Source organism: Corapipo altera, unplaced genomic scaffold, assembly GCF_003945725.1.
Source record: "Corapipo altera isolate COAL_440 unplaced genomic scaffold, ASM394572v1 271, whole genome shotgun sequence".
In the NCBI taxonomy this organism is placed as follows: domain Eukaryota; kingdom Metazoa; phylum Chordata; class Aves; order Passeriformes; family Pipridae; genus Corapipo; species Corapipo altera.
Window position 1 is genome coordinate 1,057,882 of NW_020884935.1, and position 21,246 is coordinate 1,079,127.

General features: G+C 45.2%; 1 protein-coding gene across 1 annotated transcript in view; it reads left to right on the forward strand.

Annotated features, from left to right (window-relative positions):
- Positions 1-21,246, forward strand: part of PIGL (phosphatidylinositol glycan anchor biosynthesis class L) — a 57,137-nt gene that overhangs the window by 20,243 nt on the left and 15,648 nt on the right. Inside the window, exon 3 of the mRNA XM_027660254.1 lies at positions 16,048-16,138. Within this exon, the coding sequence (XP_027516055.1) occupies positions 16,048-16,138 (91 nt within the window). The remainder of the gene's footprint in view (positions 1-16,047; positions 16,139-21,246) is intronic.

Genomic DNA, 21,246 nt, shown 5'->3' on the forward strand with positions numbered 1-21,246 from the left:
AGGGTGTGGGATGGGTTGAGGGTGTGTTGGATGAGGGTGTGGGATGGATGAGGGTGTGGGATGGGTTGAGGATGGGAGCCACTCGGTGCTGATGCAGCAGAACTGCTTTTCTCCCAAGAGCTAATTATGCCATTAGTGTGCAGATCTCTGCACTTCCCTTCTTGGTGAGCTTTATACACATTGTGTGTGATCTTGTGTGTCTAAAGCAAAACCCACTCAGAAAATGTTCATTTGGATGTTCTTCCGTTGGCAACAGGCGACCAGAGAAATAAAACACTGAAGAATCCTTAGATTTGCAAAACAGCTCCAGGGTCAAGGTACTTTCTAACAGCTCAATAGAATCTCCTTAGTAATACCTAAATAAACTTTCCTGGCTGCCTGGCCTATTTACAGGCCTTGTCCTTACCCCTAATCCATTTCAGAAGATGTGTTTCCATTTTGACTCAGGGATTGCCTGGCAGGACTTTTGTCTTAGCACACAGGGACAGCTGTGTTGACAGTCCCTACAGCCTCAGGGCATTATAGCTCTCTGTAATCAGATGAGACCTGTACATGCTTCAGTGCCTTGGCAGTGAACTGAAACAACCTTGGTCTGTTTGGGATGATAAAGGGAAGGGACCATGTTTAGAGTTTGGCAGTCATTTTGTGAGATCCTCTAAAGGATGTATAAACTGCAAAATGAAGGTCCAGGAGTCTGTTTTACTGTAGCAGTTCATCAGGCAGCATGGTCTAATGTTGGAGAAATACATGCAAGAAATGCAGAGGTTTTGAAGTTAACTTGTAAAAATATGCTGAGTAATTTTTATATAATGTCCATCCCCTAGTTCCCTACCCAGTGTTATGGTTTTACAGCTGTGCATACCTATTTTCTGAAATGTTTCTTTTTCCTCCTTTGGACTGTGTGGTAGAGGTGACTCTTTTTATTTGAGGAATTCTAGGAGTTACTGATAACAATAGGAGGTAAAAGTTAGACAGAAATGGGATTTTTAAACTGCTAGCACATCTTTTAAAATGCAGTTTGCATAGCAATAGCAATGACCAAATCCCTATTGAATACTAGCCAAGAGTATCCATCAGTGTGTTTTATTCATGCAATGTGACAATGCAGTTAACTCAAGTCTGTATTGATTCTATTTATTTCAATTTAGAAAACATCTCCACTGAGCATTCCATGTAATTATTATACAGACAAGGAGCAACATTTAGAACTGACAGCCAAGCATGTAAATACAAATCCATTTGCAAAACATTCTGTGGTGCTGCTTCTGCAAGGAGAACAGGTCAGAATAAAACAGGAGCTGATTCTGCTCTCAAGATTTTTGCTGAAATTGCCTTTCCTCCAGCTCTGTTATGATTACATCAGGGGACCATTTGTCTCAGATGATTTCCACAGCTGCATTATTGCACAGAGAGAGAAAAAAGAGGGTTTAAACACACTTAATAGGTCAAACATGCACTTTACATTGTACCTTGTACCTAACAGGCTGTCAATAAGATCCTGGAGTATTGACACAGCGTAAATATGTGTTGATAACCCACCTGTGAACCTGTGAACCATAGAGAGTGCACAGGTAGTCAATATGTACAGATCCATGGTGCAGAGTACACAGCAAAGGGCTGTAGGTGACCTGGTTGTCACAGGTAGATGCACAGTCAGAATTGTTGGAATGCTTGGGCAGGGCAAAGGTTGTGAACGTGAGACACAAGCTTGAGGAAGTCCCTTCAGGGAGGGAACCCACAGTAATTAGCTCTGCACTTGTTGCAATTGTTTCCTTCTCCTTGGGATGATTAAGTCACACTGATCTGGTCAACCCGGGTCAACCACAACGTTACCAAGACAACTAAATAAACCAGTCCCTGCCCATGAGGATTGCACAGCCCAGAGCACTGCCTGTGTTTGAATATGGCAGCATGAAGTGGCTCCCAGATCCCTTCTCCAGCTTTGTCCTGGTGTTGGAAAGGTGATGTGATGGGACACAGCCTCAGTTCCTTGTGCAAACTCTTCAGGCAGCTGGAGTGTTGTTCTGGTCTCCTCACCAGCAACAACCAAGATGGATGAGATGCTCAAAACTGGAGTGGATGGGACCACACAGAGAGTCCAAACAGCACAGGATGGGCTTAGCCATAATCTCTCTAACATGCCACAAAAAGTCAGGAGCACAGGTACTGGTTACTTCTTTAATCACTTCCAGGAAGATGTCAGGGCTGCAGGTAGGTGGGACTTGTGAAAAAATCATGGACACACTCCACCCCATTTCAGTGTCCCACTGAAACATCTGTCTGTAACAGTCCCAGTTCCTGCCTGCTAAGAATTTCCTTAATATATACTGTTAGACTGGGAGGGGTGAGGGAAGGAGAGCTCTCGCTGTCATTAAAAAGGAAAGGAAAAAAAGGTCTAATCAAATGAATCCCTGCAGTTCATTTCCTCTTAGGAGGTCTGTGCTCTGTAATTACATTACCCAAGAAGCTTTTCTTTGAGTTCACGTGAAATCTTAATGGTTTTATTCCCCCTGGCCTTAGTTCAGTCAGTATACATAAAATTACAAAGTTTTTCAGTGTAAACTTGAATTAGAAGTTGGTGGGTGTGGTACTTCAGATTAGAGCAAACTAGTAAAAAGAATAAATTCCTTAAAGGGACATTTGCTGGGTTGGGAGTGCATTTAACATAACCCCACTACCAAGGAGAAATATTGTTTAAGAGAACCCAACCCACCAACAAAGAGTGCCAGCAATGCAGAATTCCCAACACAGAGCAACTATCAAAAGAATCAGATACTCTGTTAGGAGGTAAGGAATGCTGGCAAATTGTTAAACACACATAGAGGTATTTTAATATTGTGAATAAAACACCGTAGAAGATACTCGATATCTCAAAGTAGTGGGATGGATTTTCCTAGTTTGCTCATGGAGTTCTACTGTTGCTCCTGGTAGAGATACTGAAGCCAATTTGGGGCACTTTTGGTAATTTGTTCTGTAGGAAACTGTCCGGATGATGCAACACCAACCTTTTAAAAAGGAGAAACCAGAACGTGGTGAAGCAAATAGGAAGTGAATGTTTTCATCTGTCACATATTCCCCTTTTTCCTGATGTGCACGAGATTTTGCAAATGTGGGTGGTGTTTTATATCTCAGTTTCATTGCACGAGAGATCAGGAGGGAGGGAAATGAATGCTTTGCTGGATATCGTCGAGCAGCTTTTGCCTCTTGTAGCTTCTTCAATCAATTTTGCTTAAAATGAAAAAAAAATAACTTTTTACTGCAGTGCAGGAAACTGAGACACCTTTTTAGAAACTGAAATGGGATTTAGGGTGAATATTTTGTTATCTGATACTTCTGCACCAAGTGAAGCAGTAAATGAAAACGGTTTGATTGCAGTTCCATGCCAAGTCATGCCCCCTCTTCCAACCAGTCACGTATGAACCATCTCACTGTACCTGCAAACTCCTGGCACAGTAATTTCAGTACTTTCTCACGTCAGTGTTGCAGACTGTTTCTCTGCAATTGCTATTTGCACTGGAATAATTCAATTCATTACATATCCTTTCTCCATTCACAGACATTCTGCATTCTTTATATGTGACTGTAATCTTAACAAACCTTGTTTGAGTTACGTGCCATTTTCTCTTCTTTAATAATTAATTCAGTTAATAAGTAACTGAATTTTGTTAAATGTAAAAGTGTTCAGTCTGTTTTCAGATGAAGGATGAATGTTTTCCTGTCAGTCATTTTTTAAATCTTCTGAGCACTGAAGAGTCTGCCAAACAGTGCTTGAAAGAAGCAAATTTTGTGCATATTTTGGGGTACAAAATGGCAGGGGATAAAAGGGGGCAATTTACAACTGAAGTTAGATGTATTCTTCATCAAGTCCATTCTGCTTCATGTCACTGCATAGCAGCAGCAAGATTTAAACCCTTCAGTTTAGAAGGGTCACATCTGTAATAAATTATGGTCTCCCTTATTTCAACAGTAGCATTGTTATAAATATTTTCTTCCTGTATTTCTGTTTCATAAGCCAAATACTCAACATTTCTCTTCTTGTAAGTAGCCACACCATGGGCTGCCAAGGCTGGTTTATCATTTGCCTTGGAAAAGACATTGTGTAAATATTGCAGGATAAAACATTGGCAGACAGAGGTTTGACCTGTGGGGAAGAGAGGTGAGGGGTTTGCAGGGTTGGTGCCAACAGACCGAGGCTTGAATGAGAACTGGTACAGGAATGTCAGAGTTCAGCTGGTCTTACTAGTGGAGGGTCAAAGAACAGGTTACTGCAGCGAGCCTGTTTCTGCAGAAATGAGACTGAACCACTGGTTTAAATTGAAATTTGTGAGTGTTTAAATTTTTAGCCAGACCTAACGAACTTCCTCTCCGTTTTTTTAATGACACTTTTATATTTGGATGTAGGGATAACTGGGGATGAAGCTGTCAAAGGAAGTTCTGATGTCAAGGCACTGCTTTTCAGTGCTGTATCTGCAGGGTCTGTTCTTGTTACAATGTCATCGTAGCAAAGAAGAGAAATCCGTACAGCCTCTTACTGGGAATAACAGGGTTTCACTGAAAAATATAATATTTTAGGGCAAGACATAAGTTTATTTAGACTATTCCTAAGTAACAAGTACAAGGAAAAGTAGCCAAGAGTATTGACAGAATGAGTGATCCAGGGCTGTGTCATAGCAGAGCACAATTAGGTGATGCAGGGGTCAACACTTCAGCCCTGGGCAGGTTTTGGGGGGGACTTTTAAGCAGCTCCTTTGATGTTGGTGTAATGGTGGATAATGTGCGACTGTTAATGTGTTTTCTGCTCAGTCCAAGGGCCAGGAATACCTGAGGCTCTGCAGAGCACCTATAAAACTCCCGTTGAAAAATGGATTGTTGTTTGCCCCAGGCAGTGAAACATATTCCTGGAGTGTGTGGGTGCTGCAGCGCTGGGAGCTCACAGGCTCCATTCCAGGCTCTGCCCCTGACTCAGCTCTGGTGCCTGGGGCTCTCCAGGGAGAGTTCCCTGAGCTCTTAATTCTCTCATTATAAAATGTGGAGGTTATTACTCGCTTACTTCCCTATACCAGCCTCACAGGGGGGTGAGTTAATGAACATCTGTTAATGTGTGGAAAGAAATGCTGTGGAAGTGCTGAAGCGGGAGCCGTCCTGCTCACACAGCCATGGCACAGCAGCGGGCTGGGAATCTGCAGCTTTTTCTTATGGAGTTGTGCTGTAAGGCTAAATAACCATTTCAGCAGGGCACAGTAGAGCACAGTCCCTGTCTCCAAAGCCTCCCCTGTGCCCCTGGAACTTGTAAGTGCTCCAGAGCTCAGGGCTGGGCCATGGGGCTGGTGCCACTGCTGGAGTTTGTGCAATCTAATATAACCCAGGTACGTGCAGCTCGTGGTGAAGGTGTTATGTCCCAGCTCCTGTTCATTATCCTCACTCATTAAGAAAAAAAAAAGATACTGTTCCTTCTATAGAGCTTATTGATTTCCTTATCCCCTCGGTGAACGCCTTCATTCCCGCAGCGATGTCGGGAGGACGAAGCTCCGCTCGCCGTCCTTTCTCCAGCTGCTGGAGCGGGCAGCCCCCGCTCGCAAGAGTTAATCGCTCCCAGCCTTTGGCGGTCTTGGCCTGGTCCTCGAAATCCGGCTGGATGCGGGCGGCTGCCAGGAGCCTCCCCCGTCATGTGAGCATTGTAAACAGCCCGGCCGGGCGAGCGGGAGGCTCGCTCGCAGTGGGGCAGAGTTCAGTGGCTGCGGGCCGGGGTTACTGCCGAGCAGCCCGGCTGTTGCCATAGCAAAGCCATTGCATAACGCTGGCATCGAACCAGCGCTCAGACGAGGCTCGGCGATAAAGGTCGATGCGTTTGCGCTCGTTTTGTTCATTGTTGCCGAGTCCCACTTAGCTGGTCGCAAATGGAGTTCCAGGCGTAGTTCCCGGCTGGCTGCGCTGGAAGCCGGGGCGGGGGTTTCACTGGCAGCGGAGGGAGAGCGGGGCCGGCCCGGAGCTGGGTCATGGAATTGGGGCACTCACATGAGTGGGGCCGGCAAGACGGTGCCTACAAGAGCCTTGTTTGCATGAGCAGAAACTTTGCATGTCAGTGGAGTTTGTGGGATCAAGCTCGCAGTTCAGAATAGGTGTTTCACTTCTGAGACAGTGGCTTATAGAAAGAAGTGATTTGATGGTAGTAATGAAATTTGCACCCAGCTGGAGAGCTCAGGGCATCAGAACCTCGGTGTTAGAGAGGTGGGTACCCCATGAGTTCAAGAAGTAAAGCTCCCATATCATTGCACAGATCAAATGGGTTGCAGGAGATGGTAGTTTGTGGGAGGCTGAGAAACCACGAAACTTTTTTTGGATGGAACTGGTAGAGGGAAGCTGGAATGTTGTGACATGGGAAGCTGCATTTGGAATCAGGCCATCATCCTCTTGAGATCTCTGCTGAAGTTGCATCTGCATTTACATAAGTTTTGGCATGAAAAATCAATGTCCATGAAGTGACTATTCTGTGCTTTCCCTTTCTAGATGATTAATTAAAGTGGCTGACGGATTGATTTGGCTACAAGCTGTCTCCTGGGGTTTCTGACTGTAGTTTATTTGTTATGTGGAATAGACCAAGGTCTATCTCTCTTTGGTCGCAGTGATTATGCTTTTGGCTGCCCTGCTCTTTGAGGGTCTGGCCATTGAGTCAGTGGCAAAGTCCTGTTTGACTTACCTGGGCCAGAGTCAGAACTAGTTTTGGCTATACACTGTGGTGTATTTATCCTTCCAAGAGTAAACAGATTTAATATTGAGGCTGTGGTGAAGGGTCACCAGGTTTATTTGGCATGTGCAGGTTGTGGTATTTCAATAATTTGCCTCTGAAAAATTTTGCTGGCTGCTGTGAGAGACTTTCTGTTCCTTCTCCTTGGGTTTGAATCCTTTCTGCTGGGGGGTCCTGGGCATGTTATGGTGCATGTGTGACAATACCAATGTACAAACCTGGCTAAGAGCACCCTGTGTTCCCTTTCTACTTGTCCAGTGAGACCTCCTGCCCAGCACTTTGAAACTGGATGTCTGTTCTTGGTCCAGTGGTGCCAGGACTGGTCTAAGTTAGACTTGGCTTCCTGGTGTATGGGTTAACATACCCTGTCCCATGCTCTCCCCTGCTGAGCTGTTCTTTTTTCCATAGCATTTTACAAAACAAAAGAAACAAGTAAGGGAGGAGTGAAGTCCTGTGGTCTGCTCCTCGGTGTCCTGGTTTTGCAGGTCACTTGTATTTCAGTTTTAAAACATCAGTTGTGACTGTGGGATTGCTGGGCTTTTTGTTCTCAGGGCAACTTAGACTGTCAGGCCCCAGAGGAATTCCTAGACACTATGGCAAAGCCAGCAATGATAATGAGGAAGTGAACATGGCTGTGAGCTATTCTGGGATCTGCCTGATCACCTCATACAGGTCTGGTGATGCTCATTCCTTACAGTACAGATAGTGCTTTGGGAGATATATGGTCTGTGTTCTTTCCCCGTTACTGTCCAAAATACCAGAGTGGCCAGCGACATCCTGAAGTGGTACATAATGGAGCCCAGGGAGTTGGGTGTTAGTAGAGACCACTCCACCTTTTTCTGGATTTGGGTCAGTCTATCCCTGCTCTGGGAGCTGACACAGACAAGAGCAGATTGTTCTAGGAATGTGGACCAAAATTCCCAGAGGCTACCAACTGCTGTAGTCTGTGTCTGCTGTTCAGGCTTTCCACTGAGCAGTTCCATCCATCTTTCTGGCCTTAGGAAGGTGTTGAACTGAGTCTGTTCCACATCCCTTTGCCCAGCAATTGTGCTCCAAGATCCCTGACAGCTGCGTGTTTGAAGATGTTTCTCTTATTAGAGGGCTGCACAGGAAATTGCCAGTTGTTGCTAATGGATCTGTTGTTTAGGACAAATGCTAAAAATGCACTTTGCCAACAGATAATTAGGAAAAGGTTGATGTATTCTTGCTTTCCTGAACTAGGTAGGGTCTTCAATGCTCTCCTTTCCTGGATACCTCTCCAAGGTGCCAGAGGAATTGACGTCATCTCACACTGCCCTGTTGTCTGCTGCCCAAACCACACTGCAGTGGGTCAGAGGAGGAACTGCTGCCTCCTAATTCAGCATGGCAGCCCCAAATCTCCTGAAACTGCCTCTGACTGATGTCTTCAGTGACCTCTGTTAATGGCCCCCAACAGATCACACACAAGTCCAGCCTCTATAAAATGAAAGAGAGGCCTCTTGCCCAGCACTTGGCAAGTCACTGCTGGCAGTCTGTTAGTGCTGGAAACAGGCTAAATGTTGGCTGGAAATGTGTCACCGACGTGGGATCTGCAGGCCCCACTCAGCCAACGGACACAGAATGTGTTCTGGTCCCAGAATGGCCATCAGGGACAAAGGGCTGTCACTGCCTTGGCTTGGGGCGTAGTGCATGTGCAAAATGACTGCAGCTCAAACATGAATGAAAGTTGGGATTAAGTAGCATAATACACAGCACCTAACTTGAGAGTGAAAGGTAATGGGAGGGAAACTGCTTCACTTTTTAAAGAACTCTCTTGAGGGACTTGAACTTAGTTGTTTTGTTACTACCAGTGTCACCAGGGATCCAGACACACTCCGTGGCGCTGTGTGGTTTTGCAGACTTCTGCTTAAATTGGGGCTGGGGCCTCTCAGCAGAGCTTGGAGAGACTGAACTGGAGCCCTGTCCTTGCCCTGGCAGCTGGACTCCAAGCTGTGTGTGGCAGCAAGGTACTCAGTGCTCATGGCCCTGTGTGATTGATTGGTCGGTGATAACGACTGCACAGGTCAGATGTGTTCTGCACACCAGTTCCTGAGCAGGTGCCAGCAGCACAGGTATAACAGGAGTGTCACTCATGGAGTGTGACACCACAGAGTGTGACACCTGCACGTGAGATCCCAGGTCTCGTTTCTCCTCTTGCAGGTCCTGTGTTGGCAGCACAGCTTTGGGGCAGCGCTGGTGACTGAGGGCACATCATCCACAGGTGGGTGAGACCGAGGATCAGACAAGGAGTTGTAGACATATGCCAGGAATATTGTTCTCCAGTGGTGTGTCCCTCCTAGAAATCACACTTCTGAGCTTCAGCATCTCATGGTGACACCTGTGTGACCACAGCAAGGTGCCCAGTGACACACCCAACCCCTGCCTTGTGCCTTGGCAAACAGGGTCTCCGTTGTTGGGATAACACTTGGCCCAGATGTCTCAGCTTTCTTACGTGCTCTTCAGAGCCTGGGGAATTTAACTTTAAATATTGCAGTGTTTCTGCTAAAAAAGACATGTTCCAAGGAGTATTCCTGCTGTTTGCAGCTGAAAGCAAAGTGGTTTGTGATGACGTGATTTGGGAGCCCTTTCACTGTTTGGCACCAGCTCCTAAGGAAGTCCTGACTGTTGGAGATGTTATCCTTGTTGCAGAGTTCCTCTGCTCCATATGGACACAACTGTTCACTGTAGTCATACTTTTGGAGCTTTATGCAGTATTTTGTATATTTTGGGCTAGACCTTCAAGCCAGGACTAAGATACTGAACATGATTCAGTATCCCATGGGAAGACAATGCAATGAGTAAAGGACAGGTTTATGGGGTTCCCAGTACACAGGATTGCCAAGACATATGTTTTACATTTCCTTCTAGAAATCAGAGAACTTAACACTTTTCTTAGAAGGATCCCAAACTTCTTTACATAGGGGTGAACATAGAATTATTTCCATTTCACAGGTGTGAAGACCAGAAGTTACAAAAGCTGTGACTAAATATCAGTTCAGAATTAGATGAGTTGAATTTTGGTTCCTGTCTTACACAGCGGGGCCTGATGCCTTCTCCTTCTTAAAAAACTCACTTTTTAAAACTGTAGTTTCTATGCATTTCTGGTCTTGAAAGTAACCATCATTTGTTTTTGTTTGAAGACATTGAATATGAACTTGTTCCTACAGAGCTTTGTGCTGTAATTTATCAACAAGGCGCTGAAGCACAGACGTCAAATGAATACCAGATTTCAAATTATGATAAGCAATTGTGTTATCTCTGTGAATAGACATCAGTCTCTGCTGAGAAATCATCAATAATTCATTAAAAAAAAAAGAGTACAGGGACATTTGGATAGATCTTTGCAAACAACCAGCCCTGTGTGCTGTAATAATTCCTTTGAATTTAAACCCAAAAGATGCTTATTTCTCAAACAGGATCATGTGATCATGCCCAAGTCAAAGAGTGTGTTCCCTTGAGACCTAATTACCATCTACTCTTTGGGAGTTATGGAGGAACTCGGAATATTACCTGTTAGAGGTGTGCTGGGTCTGTCCATAGCTCAGTGGAGAACTCTCCTGGAGTGCTGAGCAGTCTGAACGGAGCCTGTCTTTGTGTCCTTTCCCTTTACCCACAACTTCTGCTTGGCACAGCAGTGACCTCAGCACTTCCCTGGCATCTAAACCTACCTAATTTACCTTTGAAACTTGTATAAAGTAGGTCCATACTTAGACATTGAGGATGGGAGAAAAGGATTACGTCGATTCTGTTTTTTCCTTTTGTGAAATATTTGAAGTGCATTTTATTGATAATATTCCAGTCATTAACATTTTCACCACTTCCTTTGCCTCCTACCTACACCAAACCCTAAGATTTTAATTTCCAGTCTTAAAATACAGCTCTCAGAATAGCCTGTGTTTCTTTACTATGAGGAGAGGGAGGAAGCTGACGGTGTAAAAATTTCAGCTTGAGCTTCTCTGTCGTAGGTGGCTTTTCATTTGACAGTTACCATCCTGCTTGAGTCCATCTCTTTCCTAAATTGTAGGTTGTTACATTCCAATAAGCACACAGCATCTGTTCTCTGTAGAACATGATGTTGCAAGATGCTGATCATTTATCTAAGTGGGCTATTTTCAATTGAATCAGAGACGTCCATGCAGCCTAACAGCAATATTTCCCTCCTGTCTGTAACTGCCCATTATAGGAAGAGAAATTTATGAATAGTTATAAATGTCAGGATTTAGAGGCTCTGCTTCGAGACCTGGGGCTCTCCGGTCTTAACTTATCTCAGAATAATCTCCAAAATAAAAATTCTGTGCTCTACTTTGGAGAGCATGAAATCATTTGTGTTTACACAGTTTTTTCAATTACTTTGATGCTGTGATATAAAGGTCACTGATTGCCTCTAGTCATCACATGGCTTTTTCACTAATTGTGCACTCACGTCATTTTGTTCTGTGGGATGTTTCACTTTTTGATCCAGTTTCATTGCCCAGATGTTCATTTTATACAGTTACAACTTTATACAAAGGGCATCCTCTGTTCCAGCAAACACACTGGTGGTTGTTCCAGCTGGGAACTCGTGCACAGCAGCTCACCTGCTTCCACCATCAACCTACTGACCTTTGGGCTGATTTGATGTAAAATCATTCATTGGGGATAAGGAGGAGAAAATATGCAAAAATGTTTCCTGGTCCTTAGCCTTGGACTGATTAGGGTCGTGCTGCAGGATGAAAAGACAGTAAGAAATGGGAAAACTTTAATTTTGGCCCTTCTGGTGTGTAGTGGGGTGGAAAATCACATCAGCACCTTGAAAGTTTTGCTCTGGTGTCTTGGAATGAATTGATGGAGACCTGAACATCTCCAAGAAGGAAGCCTATTGCCCACTCCCATAAAGGCTTCATGTCAAGGCAGAGATGGAGCCTGATGGTCCCATGGGGGTGACTGTCAGGTATCCAGAGGCATCAGGACCTGGGGATTTCCTGGCTCCCAGATTCCAGGAGAGGTAGATCTCAAGGTTATCCCATAAAGTGCAGCCCATTTGCTGTTTGTTGAGCCACGTGGACATCACACAGACTGACTGTTTGGTTTAACTTAACATTTAGAGCAGTCGTGAGAGCTTAGTTCATGAGCAGGATGAATTATGTGCCAGGCTTTGAAGGAAGATTGTGCGAATGAAGGCACTGGCTGTTGCTGAAAGGCCTGTGGAAGATGAGCAGTGGAAAATTGGACAGGGATTGGGCAGTATATCATGTAAGGAGGGTATAACTTGGCAATGTATATCTGTGAAGTTTTTTAAATCTCTCCCTCGGCCAAAAGTGACCTTCCAAATGACAGGAATCTGGCCATCTTGAGCCCAAATGTTCCTAGAAAGACGACCCTACAAAGTTGTCCTGGCTGCTGGCAGGGATAGCACTGCTGGCAACAGGCACAGTGTTTTAAGGGCCAGGCTGAGGTGTAAGAGGAGCAGAGGAAGGGGCCTGGAGAGGAGCTGGCAGCAGGCAGCAATTTTTGACATCTCCCATTCAGCTCTAAGGCTGCTGGGCAAGACCTGCACAAGGTGAACTGTGGTTTAATGTGCTGATATGATTTGCTGGGGCCCCCTTGTAGCTCCCTACAAAGGCCAGAATATCCAGGACACCCACTGCATTCTTCCTGTGCAAACCTAGGGAAGGGGAACTGCAGATGCCACTGTCTGCTCTGTGTGCTCAGCGTGGCAAGGGGGAAAGCAAGGGAGTGAGATGGAGAAAAGCAGGAGTCCTGTCTGGTTCTTGCTACCAGGAGTGGATGGATAAATAGAAAGGTACAAAGTTTTGTTTTCCAAACACGATGTTTCCAACAACTGGTCCTGCTGGAATTGGTGAGCAGAGACGGACCCTTCTCCACACTGCAGCAACTGCAGCACCACAGTTCTCCATTTCCCTCTCTTGAGGCTACAGATCTCCTGGCACAGCTGTAAATTCCCTGTACAGTGCACAGCATGGCTTTTACTGAAAATTGCTGGGAAAACAACTCTTCTGGAGCTTTATTCCATTGAAAGTACTTTTTTTTTTTTTTTGCTTCTTCTATGCATCTCCCCATTCTCCCCTGCATCCAAGCAGCCACCTGCCTTCAGTATCAGGCACATGGAATGCCCATAAAGTTTCCTTCCAGACTGGAACAGCTTGGTGGAAATGAGGCCAAGTGCCCAAACCCCTCTGCCCTTGCCACCAACCCCCTCCAGCAGCGTGACCTGGGAGGCCTCCGGTGCAGGGTTTGTATCTTGAGCTGTGGCAGTGACTGACAGCAGCAACAAGGAGCTCTCTGGGGCAGAGGATGGGGAGGGCCGTGGGGAGCTGTGTCTCCTGGGACAAGCTGCAGTCTGCTCCAGGGAATGTGCTAATTTTCACTCCTTTACAGTCCTTTATCTCAGCCCTTCGACCTTGAGCTCAGAGGCTTTATCAGCGTCAGCGGGGAAGGCAGGGGGGAGTTAACCATTTAAGTGCTGATGTTTCTGATACGAAGCCCTGAAGGTAAAACCACAATGAATGCAGCGTGTTTCAGTAGTGCAGCACTGTCAGTGGACCGTTGTTCAGGTCTGCTGAGAACTGGTTTATGATGTTAGGAATAATACTTTAAACTGAATAGATGCTTTTTGAACTACAGCAGTTTTCAAAGTTTATATGTCCCTACAAAGTTCCTTGGGCGTGTAGAGACCTCCTGTAAGACTGTGTCCTGTGGGCATTGCTGCATGGGGTGAAGGGACTTGGGTTTCTTTGTCCCCTTTTCATCCTTACCTGGACCCAATTATTGATATCCAGAGCACAGGTGGAGTATTAATGGTCTCCTGCTTTCTGTGGGTCCCTACTATCATGGTAACACACCTTCAACTTTATAAAGTATTATACAAACTCTTACCATAAAAAAAAAAAAAAAAAGTCATTTCCTGGAGCAGTCTGGATGAATGTATTGCCAGTTCTGGTGCTGACTCCTTGGGGTGACTCTGGGTTTGTCATTTAACTGTGAGTAACTTTTCCTGTTTGCAAAATGAGCTGAAAATACTTCCATGGGCCATCGTGGCTACTAATGAGTTATGAATGTGTTTATGTACATGTGTGTCTTGTTTGGCAAGATCGGCTTCTCTTCTGTACCTGACAAATATTAGGCAAGAAAAATATTTCCTTTTCCTTACTGGGGGTAAGGAAAGTGGGTAGAAGCAGGATTTTTTGTGGAATATTCCTGCTTAATCAGTGCAGTGTTCATGGAGTTAATTTGCTCATGCCTTCAGATTGTTTTGTTTCCAGGGATTCTAAACCGTTGCCTCCAGCTGTTCATTTCCATTGACGAGGATGATCTTTATCTGTCTAAACTAGTTAAAACCTGCTCCACTACCCAGCAGCCTTTTTGGAGACAGCCCAATAAAGCTGAGTGCGGTGGCTATGACACCAAAGCCTCCTGGACATCATAAATTCCAAGCCCTACTTTTTTTTCCTGACCTCTCCCTGTTGGAGCAGCCCTCCTGTTTCAATGAGACCCTTCACTTCCTCCTCAGCTCCATTTAACCCCCATCCAAAAAGGGCAACGATATTTGCCTTGTAAATAACCAGTGCAGAATTTACTGCTAATTTACTGCTTTCATATTATCAGATTAAGCCCTGACATACCTTGAAGGTACCATTTGAAGAACCGAAGCCCTGTTGACTGGCACTTGGACTCTGTTCTGTGTGTGTGTTCCTTGGGATGTTTTACTTGAAGCATATTTTTAAATGTGCTCTGTTCAGGGCTTGCTGTGACATGCTGGGACTTGTCATATCTTCGGGGTCAACAGGGCCACTTCATCTTCAAACAGGAGATGTAAAAGTTTGTGTGTGAGCAGATGAGATGCAGGTTTGTTAAGCTGATGAGACAGCCACCAGATGGACCAGGGAATGTTTCCAGTGATGACACTCAGGTGTTGTGTACATCAGTCAAAGGTGTTGCCTGTACAAGAGGGAATTGTGAACAACATGGAAGTTTCTGTAGCTGTAATATTGCTACAGGGCCCAGAGCTGGGACGTGTGCTCAGGTGTAGGAACACCTTCCCTTCTGCTGGGGTTTCTAATTCACGTTATTTTGGCCTGGGCTGAACAGGAGCAGATAACACAACAGGGAAAAGCCAATGGTGAGTTTGTACTTCAGGATCTTCCTTCTACTACTGTTAACAGCAGTGGGAAAATTTGTGTCCAGAAAACCTCTCATGAAGACCCAGGCTGAGCTTTACTGTGGAATGTGCCAAGCAGACATTTTCCCGTTGTTTTGTTGCAGATGTTGCCGTCCCTGCTGTCTGGGGAGTCAGCAGGGCCTGAGGAATTGGGATGTACCTCCCCTGCTCTGTGCTGCAAACAGCTGGATCGGTTCAGTTCCCGGCCCGTGTGTCTGGGAGAATGCTGTGTAGACACTTTTCTGCTAAACCACCTCACAGCAATTACCAGACTTCCAGAGGAGGGAAAGGTCTGAGAAAAAGACCCGTTTAACATGTCATTATTGGTCTTTAGCAGCTGTGTGTTATCCTATTGTTACTAATAACCTTTGTAACTTTGCGAGCAATGTTTTCTTGGCATCGTTCAGATGTAATGACTGGGGGGTCAAATTCAGCTCTCAGTTGTGTAAATATGGAATGTTCTCTTGGCTGTCTGGTGCTATTTTGCATTTGGCTCATGGTTCCTGCCCCTAGAATCCTGCAATCCAAAATACCCAGGCAGGGAGTTCAGTCACAGTATGCTCTGCATACCAACTGGGTATGCAAAGCACAAAATAAACAGATGAAGAACTACTATCAAATCCAAGCCCTATAATTATGTCTCTGTTGTCCTCTGGTTGTGGTTAATGGATTTTTCCTGAATAAAGGAGAGCAGGAGTTTGATTGGTACTTTTCCTGTGTAATGCACCAGTAGATTATGGTTGTGAAGTCTTTCAGAAAAATATGACTTAAAAGAGGTTTTAAATAATAATTTTTAAAATAAAGTTGAAAATGAAGAAATATGTTTGGAATTAATCAGGAACAAGAGTTGACAAAATAGATGTTGCTCAAAGTAAAGCAGTTGGAAAGTCTGCCTTAATGGTAAGAGGAAAGGGAGACCTTGGCAAATCCATGAGGAGGGTGTTGGAACTGCTGTTTTCCTTTCAACTCTCCAGTATCCAGTGTTGTAAGACATAAGGTTCAGAGGGTTTTTATGGCAAATAAATGTATCTTGATTTCATTCTCTGATAAGGGGATCTCTCTTTTCTAGTATGGCCTGTACAAAGTTCTCAGCAGTGAAGTGACTAATTTCACTTCTCATTTTCAGGGATCTTCCAGATAATCCTGCTGTGGAATGGGACACACAGCTCCTCGCCACCATTGTGCTGGAACACATAGAGGCCAAGAACATCAACCTGGTAACGTGAAACTTCCTACAGCACAGGCCACATCACTTTTGAGCTGTTGTTCTGGGCTTTTCCCTTCCCTCTGGAAGCTTTTTCTGGAGTCTTTGAGTTCAGGATGTGTCTTTTCTCTCTGGAGATCTTTCCTTGCTTCCCAGTGAGAAATGAACAGTAGTGGAATTTCGCTTTTCTAGCTCCTCAAGTGGTTTCTGTGTTTTAAAGTAACCTTGTTTCCCCTTTTGCTGGGTTTAATTGATGAAGGGAGCCCATCTGGGGTTAAGGCTTTGAAGCCCACTGGCAGGTGTGTGTTAGAGAGCTCGATTAGCAGGGTTATAGGTTGGGATTGAAGAATATTAAACTGGGGAGATTTCCTAGCACTGGGGGGGGGGTTTCCCCACAGAACAGGAATAAAGGCCTAAGCATGGAAAAGGTCGTGTTCTGTTCTTCTCTGTTGAACCTTACTTTGATCAGGCACTGACACACGGATTAGCAGCAAAGTCACAAAACTCTTAAAGCCTTTCAGCACTTCAGAAAACAAGAAACCACATCTCCTGTAGCATGAAAGCCCCAATGAGCACAAACCCCAGCATCATGCACCCAGCTTTATATTGATTCTGAGGCTAATTTTCCATGAAATTCACTGCTGTGCACAGAGGCAAATGCAGTTTTCCTGGACTCCTTTTGTGCCTTTTGGCCCCGTGAATAGATAGGTTTTAATCTAATCTGAAGGCTTCTAACACAGGAGGGTTTGTATTGCATGTTTGTGACTCTCAGGAGCACTAAGACAAGTGCACCAGAATCCCAGTAGAAATTCTGAAAACACTAGAACTTCTCTGGATGGTTGGGAAGGATTAGATCTTTGCCTCAGGGAAAATTAAACTCCAGCTGTTTGTGCTGGGGGAGGCAGCAGTTTGCCACTAACAGAGCATGAGATGAACACTGAAATGTGGGGTTTGCAAAGCAAACATGAAACATTCCTGATCACGGTGCTGTCCCTGCTGTGCTGCAGCTCCAGCTGGAGGAAGGGGGAGGATGGGAGCTGATTCCCATCAGCTCTTCCCTGAGCAGCACAGAGGATAAATTACTGCAGCAGGACATCAGCAGTACCAAAGGCAGCTGAAGCAGCTTCTCAGGGCTAGTGGTAATGAAACACAGATTATTTCAAGTGTCCCAAGTAATCACAAAGGTCTCAGATGTTTGCTGCAATACCATTCATTTAGGAGCAGACCTAGTTTGCCAACAACAGCAAGAGAAGCACCTAATTACCTTTGTTGAACACTGCAATTTAAAAACTTCAGAGCTTGCTATCTGTGAGCTCCTCTTGGAACACCTGCTGTCCTAAAACAACGGCCTTGCCTTGAAAGGTAAACTGAGCCCATTTTTCACTGATGTTGAAATTGATAAAATTGGCTAAACATGTTCAAAGAGCTTTGTCAAAACATAAACTGATGGCGTTTCCATCACAACAGACCAACTCAGTGGAATCAACATGATTGAAAAAAGGTGTGTTGTAGCTATCCCAGTGGGAAAACTTCCCCCAGTTCTCCCAGTAGTCATAACATCAACAGTGGTATCTTTATTTGCAGAATATGTGGGTCACCAGTACGTGACAGTGGAGAGGGGGCTGCACTTCCAGCGTATCCAAAAGGAAGGATTACAAAGCAAGGAGTCCCACCTTGTGGGGGTTCTGTTGTTCCATTGCATAGTTAATTTGCTCAATTGCCCTGAAAGTCCATGAGTGGCTCAATCTTTTCGAGAGCTACAGGGACATATTTCATCCAAGCTCTACATTAAATAGTGCACACACAGAAATTAACGGTTGGTGCACTCAAAGCCAAAACTAATTTATAGACTTTGGAAATTATTTCCTGCCTGCTGGATTTACAAGCAAAAGTCAGTGTTGCACGGAGAGGCAGCCAAGGCTCCTCTGTCTCCATCCAGATTAGAAAGTATTTGGTGTGTAAAAAATGTTACATAGTATTGTGTGAGCCCCAGGCAGGCTCTTGTTGCTCCCAAATCTCCTTAAAAGAGACATTTCCAAACACACGAGAGATTTAAAAGGAGTTTGAATATCACTGGCCTCTGTAACTGTAAGGGCCCATGGAATGATGCTCAGAGGAAGGCCATGAGAAATGGAATTGCTTACTATGGCATTTTAGGGGATGGTCCTTCTTAAAAAGGAAAGAGACCTTTCTCTCCCCCCCAGCAGATGTTTGCTCTGTTGGAAGCACTGTGTGACACCAGGAAGAGGAGGGAGACCCACAGCTTTGAGTGCTTTCTTCCTCCAGTGCACATGGTGTGAGGAGGGATCATGGACTCCAGACCTCTCAGGAGTTTTCTCTTCTGCTGGTAATTGAGTAATTTCCTCTGTGCTCTCCCCTCTCCGGAAGGGATTTCTGGACCTGTTTGTCTTGGCTGCTGCTCTGGCTTCCACTAGTGAAAGCTCCATTTCCTGAATACCAAGGTCACCCAGAAGGAAAACCAGCAACACCAACAGCAGCGGCTCCCATTTCAGAACAGGTGTGGGGAGGGAACTCCCTCTTGCCCTAAAGATTTCATTGAGCAACAATTTCTACATGAAGTATATTTATTATCTCAGAACTGGCTAAGCCTGTTTTTAACCCAGACAGTTTCAAGATGTTCAGGTTTTCTCATCCTGTCCTAATTGTTTGCTTGATTTCCTCATCATCCTGGTTCAGGTTAGGAGTTAAAGCCAGCACAGCACTGAGCTGCACTATGTGGAAGGAGCAAATGCTCCCGTGTGAAAATATCTGCAGCATGTGAGAAAGAAATTCAGATCCATTATCAGTGAAATGAATCCCTGAAACCAGAGGAATATATTTGCATGTGATTGCTGCCTGCTTGAAGGCACGAGCAGCACAGTGGTGCTGTGGAAACAGTGCCCTGTGTAGACAGCACACTTAGAAGCTGCACTCTGGGCCGGGGGAACATCTCAGCTGTGTGCTCAGAGGGATCTCTGAAGGGAAGAACCAGGATTTCAATGGTATTCTCTTTGCAGACAAAGCAAATGCCACCGTGGCCAGGTCTGTGTGCACATACCTTGGGAACTGTACTTACACATTTGTTTATTTGAAGAGACAGGCAATTCAGGTGCAAATGTCCCAACAGTAAACTGGACAACACAAACAGAAAATGAACTCTGTGCAATCTCTTCAGATAGTTCAGATGTTATGTAAGCTCAGCAGCACTAAGAACAGCAGCTTCTGTTTCAAAACAGATGTGGAGAAGAAAAACCTCCAAAGGTGTTTCTGAACAGATAATTTCCATGTCAAGAATATTTCCTAACCCAGCCTTGTGCTCCCACAGTTGGTCTGAGCCAGTTTTGTCAAAACAACGATTAGTTTATTTAGTCTGCTCACTGTAGTCTCTTATCTCAGTCTTCTGGTTTGTTCCCTTGTGCCCTCCACAGAAGGAAAAAATGTGTGTTTTGGCTTGCCTGGGTTTTTAGCTTGATTTCCTAAGGAAACAGGAATAATGCAATGGTATTTATACGTGTGTGCACATGCAAGTTTCAAAAGACTTCAGAGCCCGTTGGCCAATTCCAACCGCAGGGTACCGGTCTTAAAAATGTTCTGCTTGTACAGGTTACGTGAAAATCAATGACCAGGCAGAAGAGACAGACCCTTTCTCTGTCCTTATTTAGTGAAAAGGTTTAGTGCTAGTCCAGCCCTTATCAGACTCACACTATTATTCACCTGAATAGAAACTTATTCTGCCTGCAGTGAGTGGGGGACGTTGTCATCTCAGGAAAGTGCCACTCTAGGTAGGAGTGACTTCAGAGCATGTTTTTTCTTATCTGCAAAATACAGGGTGCTATGCTCATTCCCTGAGCTGAATTTTTTAATGATTTTCCCAGATGAGCTGCTCCAAAAGCTGGTATCCATAGGGAGGGCTGAGCACCAGGGCAGGCCCTGCAGAGCTCCTGGGTGATGCTGATGTACAGCAGCCAAAGCTGAAGACATCCTGTTTCTCTTTATGAAATAAGGGTTGGCCAGAAGATGCTTCTTTGTACCTGAATGAAACCAAATTCAGTCCCACCACTTCCTGCCAGCCAAGAGCAACCTGGGCTGCTTGGTGGCAGCATCTTTACAGCCACTGGGCAACGTGGAAAGTCTGACTGTGGACATGTTCTGTGTGGATGGGTTTAAAGCAGGCTTGTCTGAAGGTTGTGGGTTTTGAAGTGTTCCTGATTGCTGTCTCTGTGCTTCCTCTCCCTCTTTAGCAATGTCCCCTGCGTGGGGAGGGCCTGACAGAGGGTGGAGGAGCAAGTTGCAGGACGGGCGCGGTGACTTTTGGCCTTCCCTTGATCTCTAACCCAGTGCCCCAGGCCCTGCACATAAAATAGATTTTGAGAAGGGAGCTGTGCTGAGTGAGCCAGGCAGTGCCATTCTTCTTCTCCTTCCCTGAAGAGAGAACAAGCTGGCAAGGGAGCAGACATTGGTTGAAATGTGGGGAGTTTATCATTTCTCCCTGGTCCCAGAGAAGGGAGCTGTGAAGGGCTCTGCTGCTGGGCCACTCTCAGGGCAAAGACTGAGCTTTGGACTGGCCAGGGACTGTCACTGTCACCACCCAGAAGGAGAACTAGCACACATTCCCTGTCTGCTCTACACTTTGTGCTGCCTGTTTGGCTGCCAGGTTGGAAGTGGGAGCCTTTAAATACCCACTGCCCAGCACCACAGAGTGAGTGAGCCCTTAGGGTGGTGCTTCACCCCTGACACATCATTGGCTGGTCTGAGGGCAGGGAGCCAGGGGTGTTCTGTGCTCTGGACAGTGGTTAGTGCTGTGTTCACACATTACTTCTGCATTATGAAGTTCCTATTTGTACAAAAGTGCAATCAACTGATTCTTTAAAAAGGCTTATTCTCATATCAGATTATTTTATCACTGTGTTATCCTCTGGTGAAGCCTCTTTACAACCAGGACAGTCACACATGATTGTGGGGCTCTTCTTACAGCAGTGTGTCCTGATCCACAGCACAGCAAAGTATAGTTTCACCCTGTCATTCTAGGATGTTCTCGGATCCAGGAGAGAGTGATTCATAGAGCTGGACCTCTCGGGTCAGGAACATGTTTGCAACAGATCATTTTGAAAGTGACCTTTT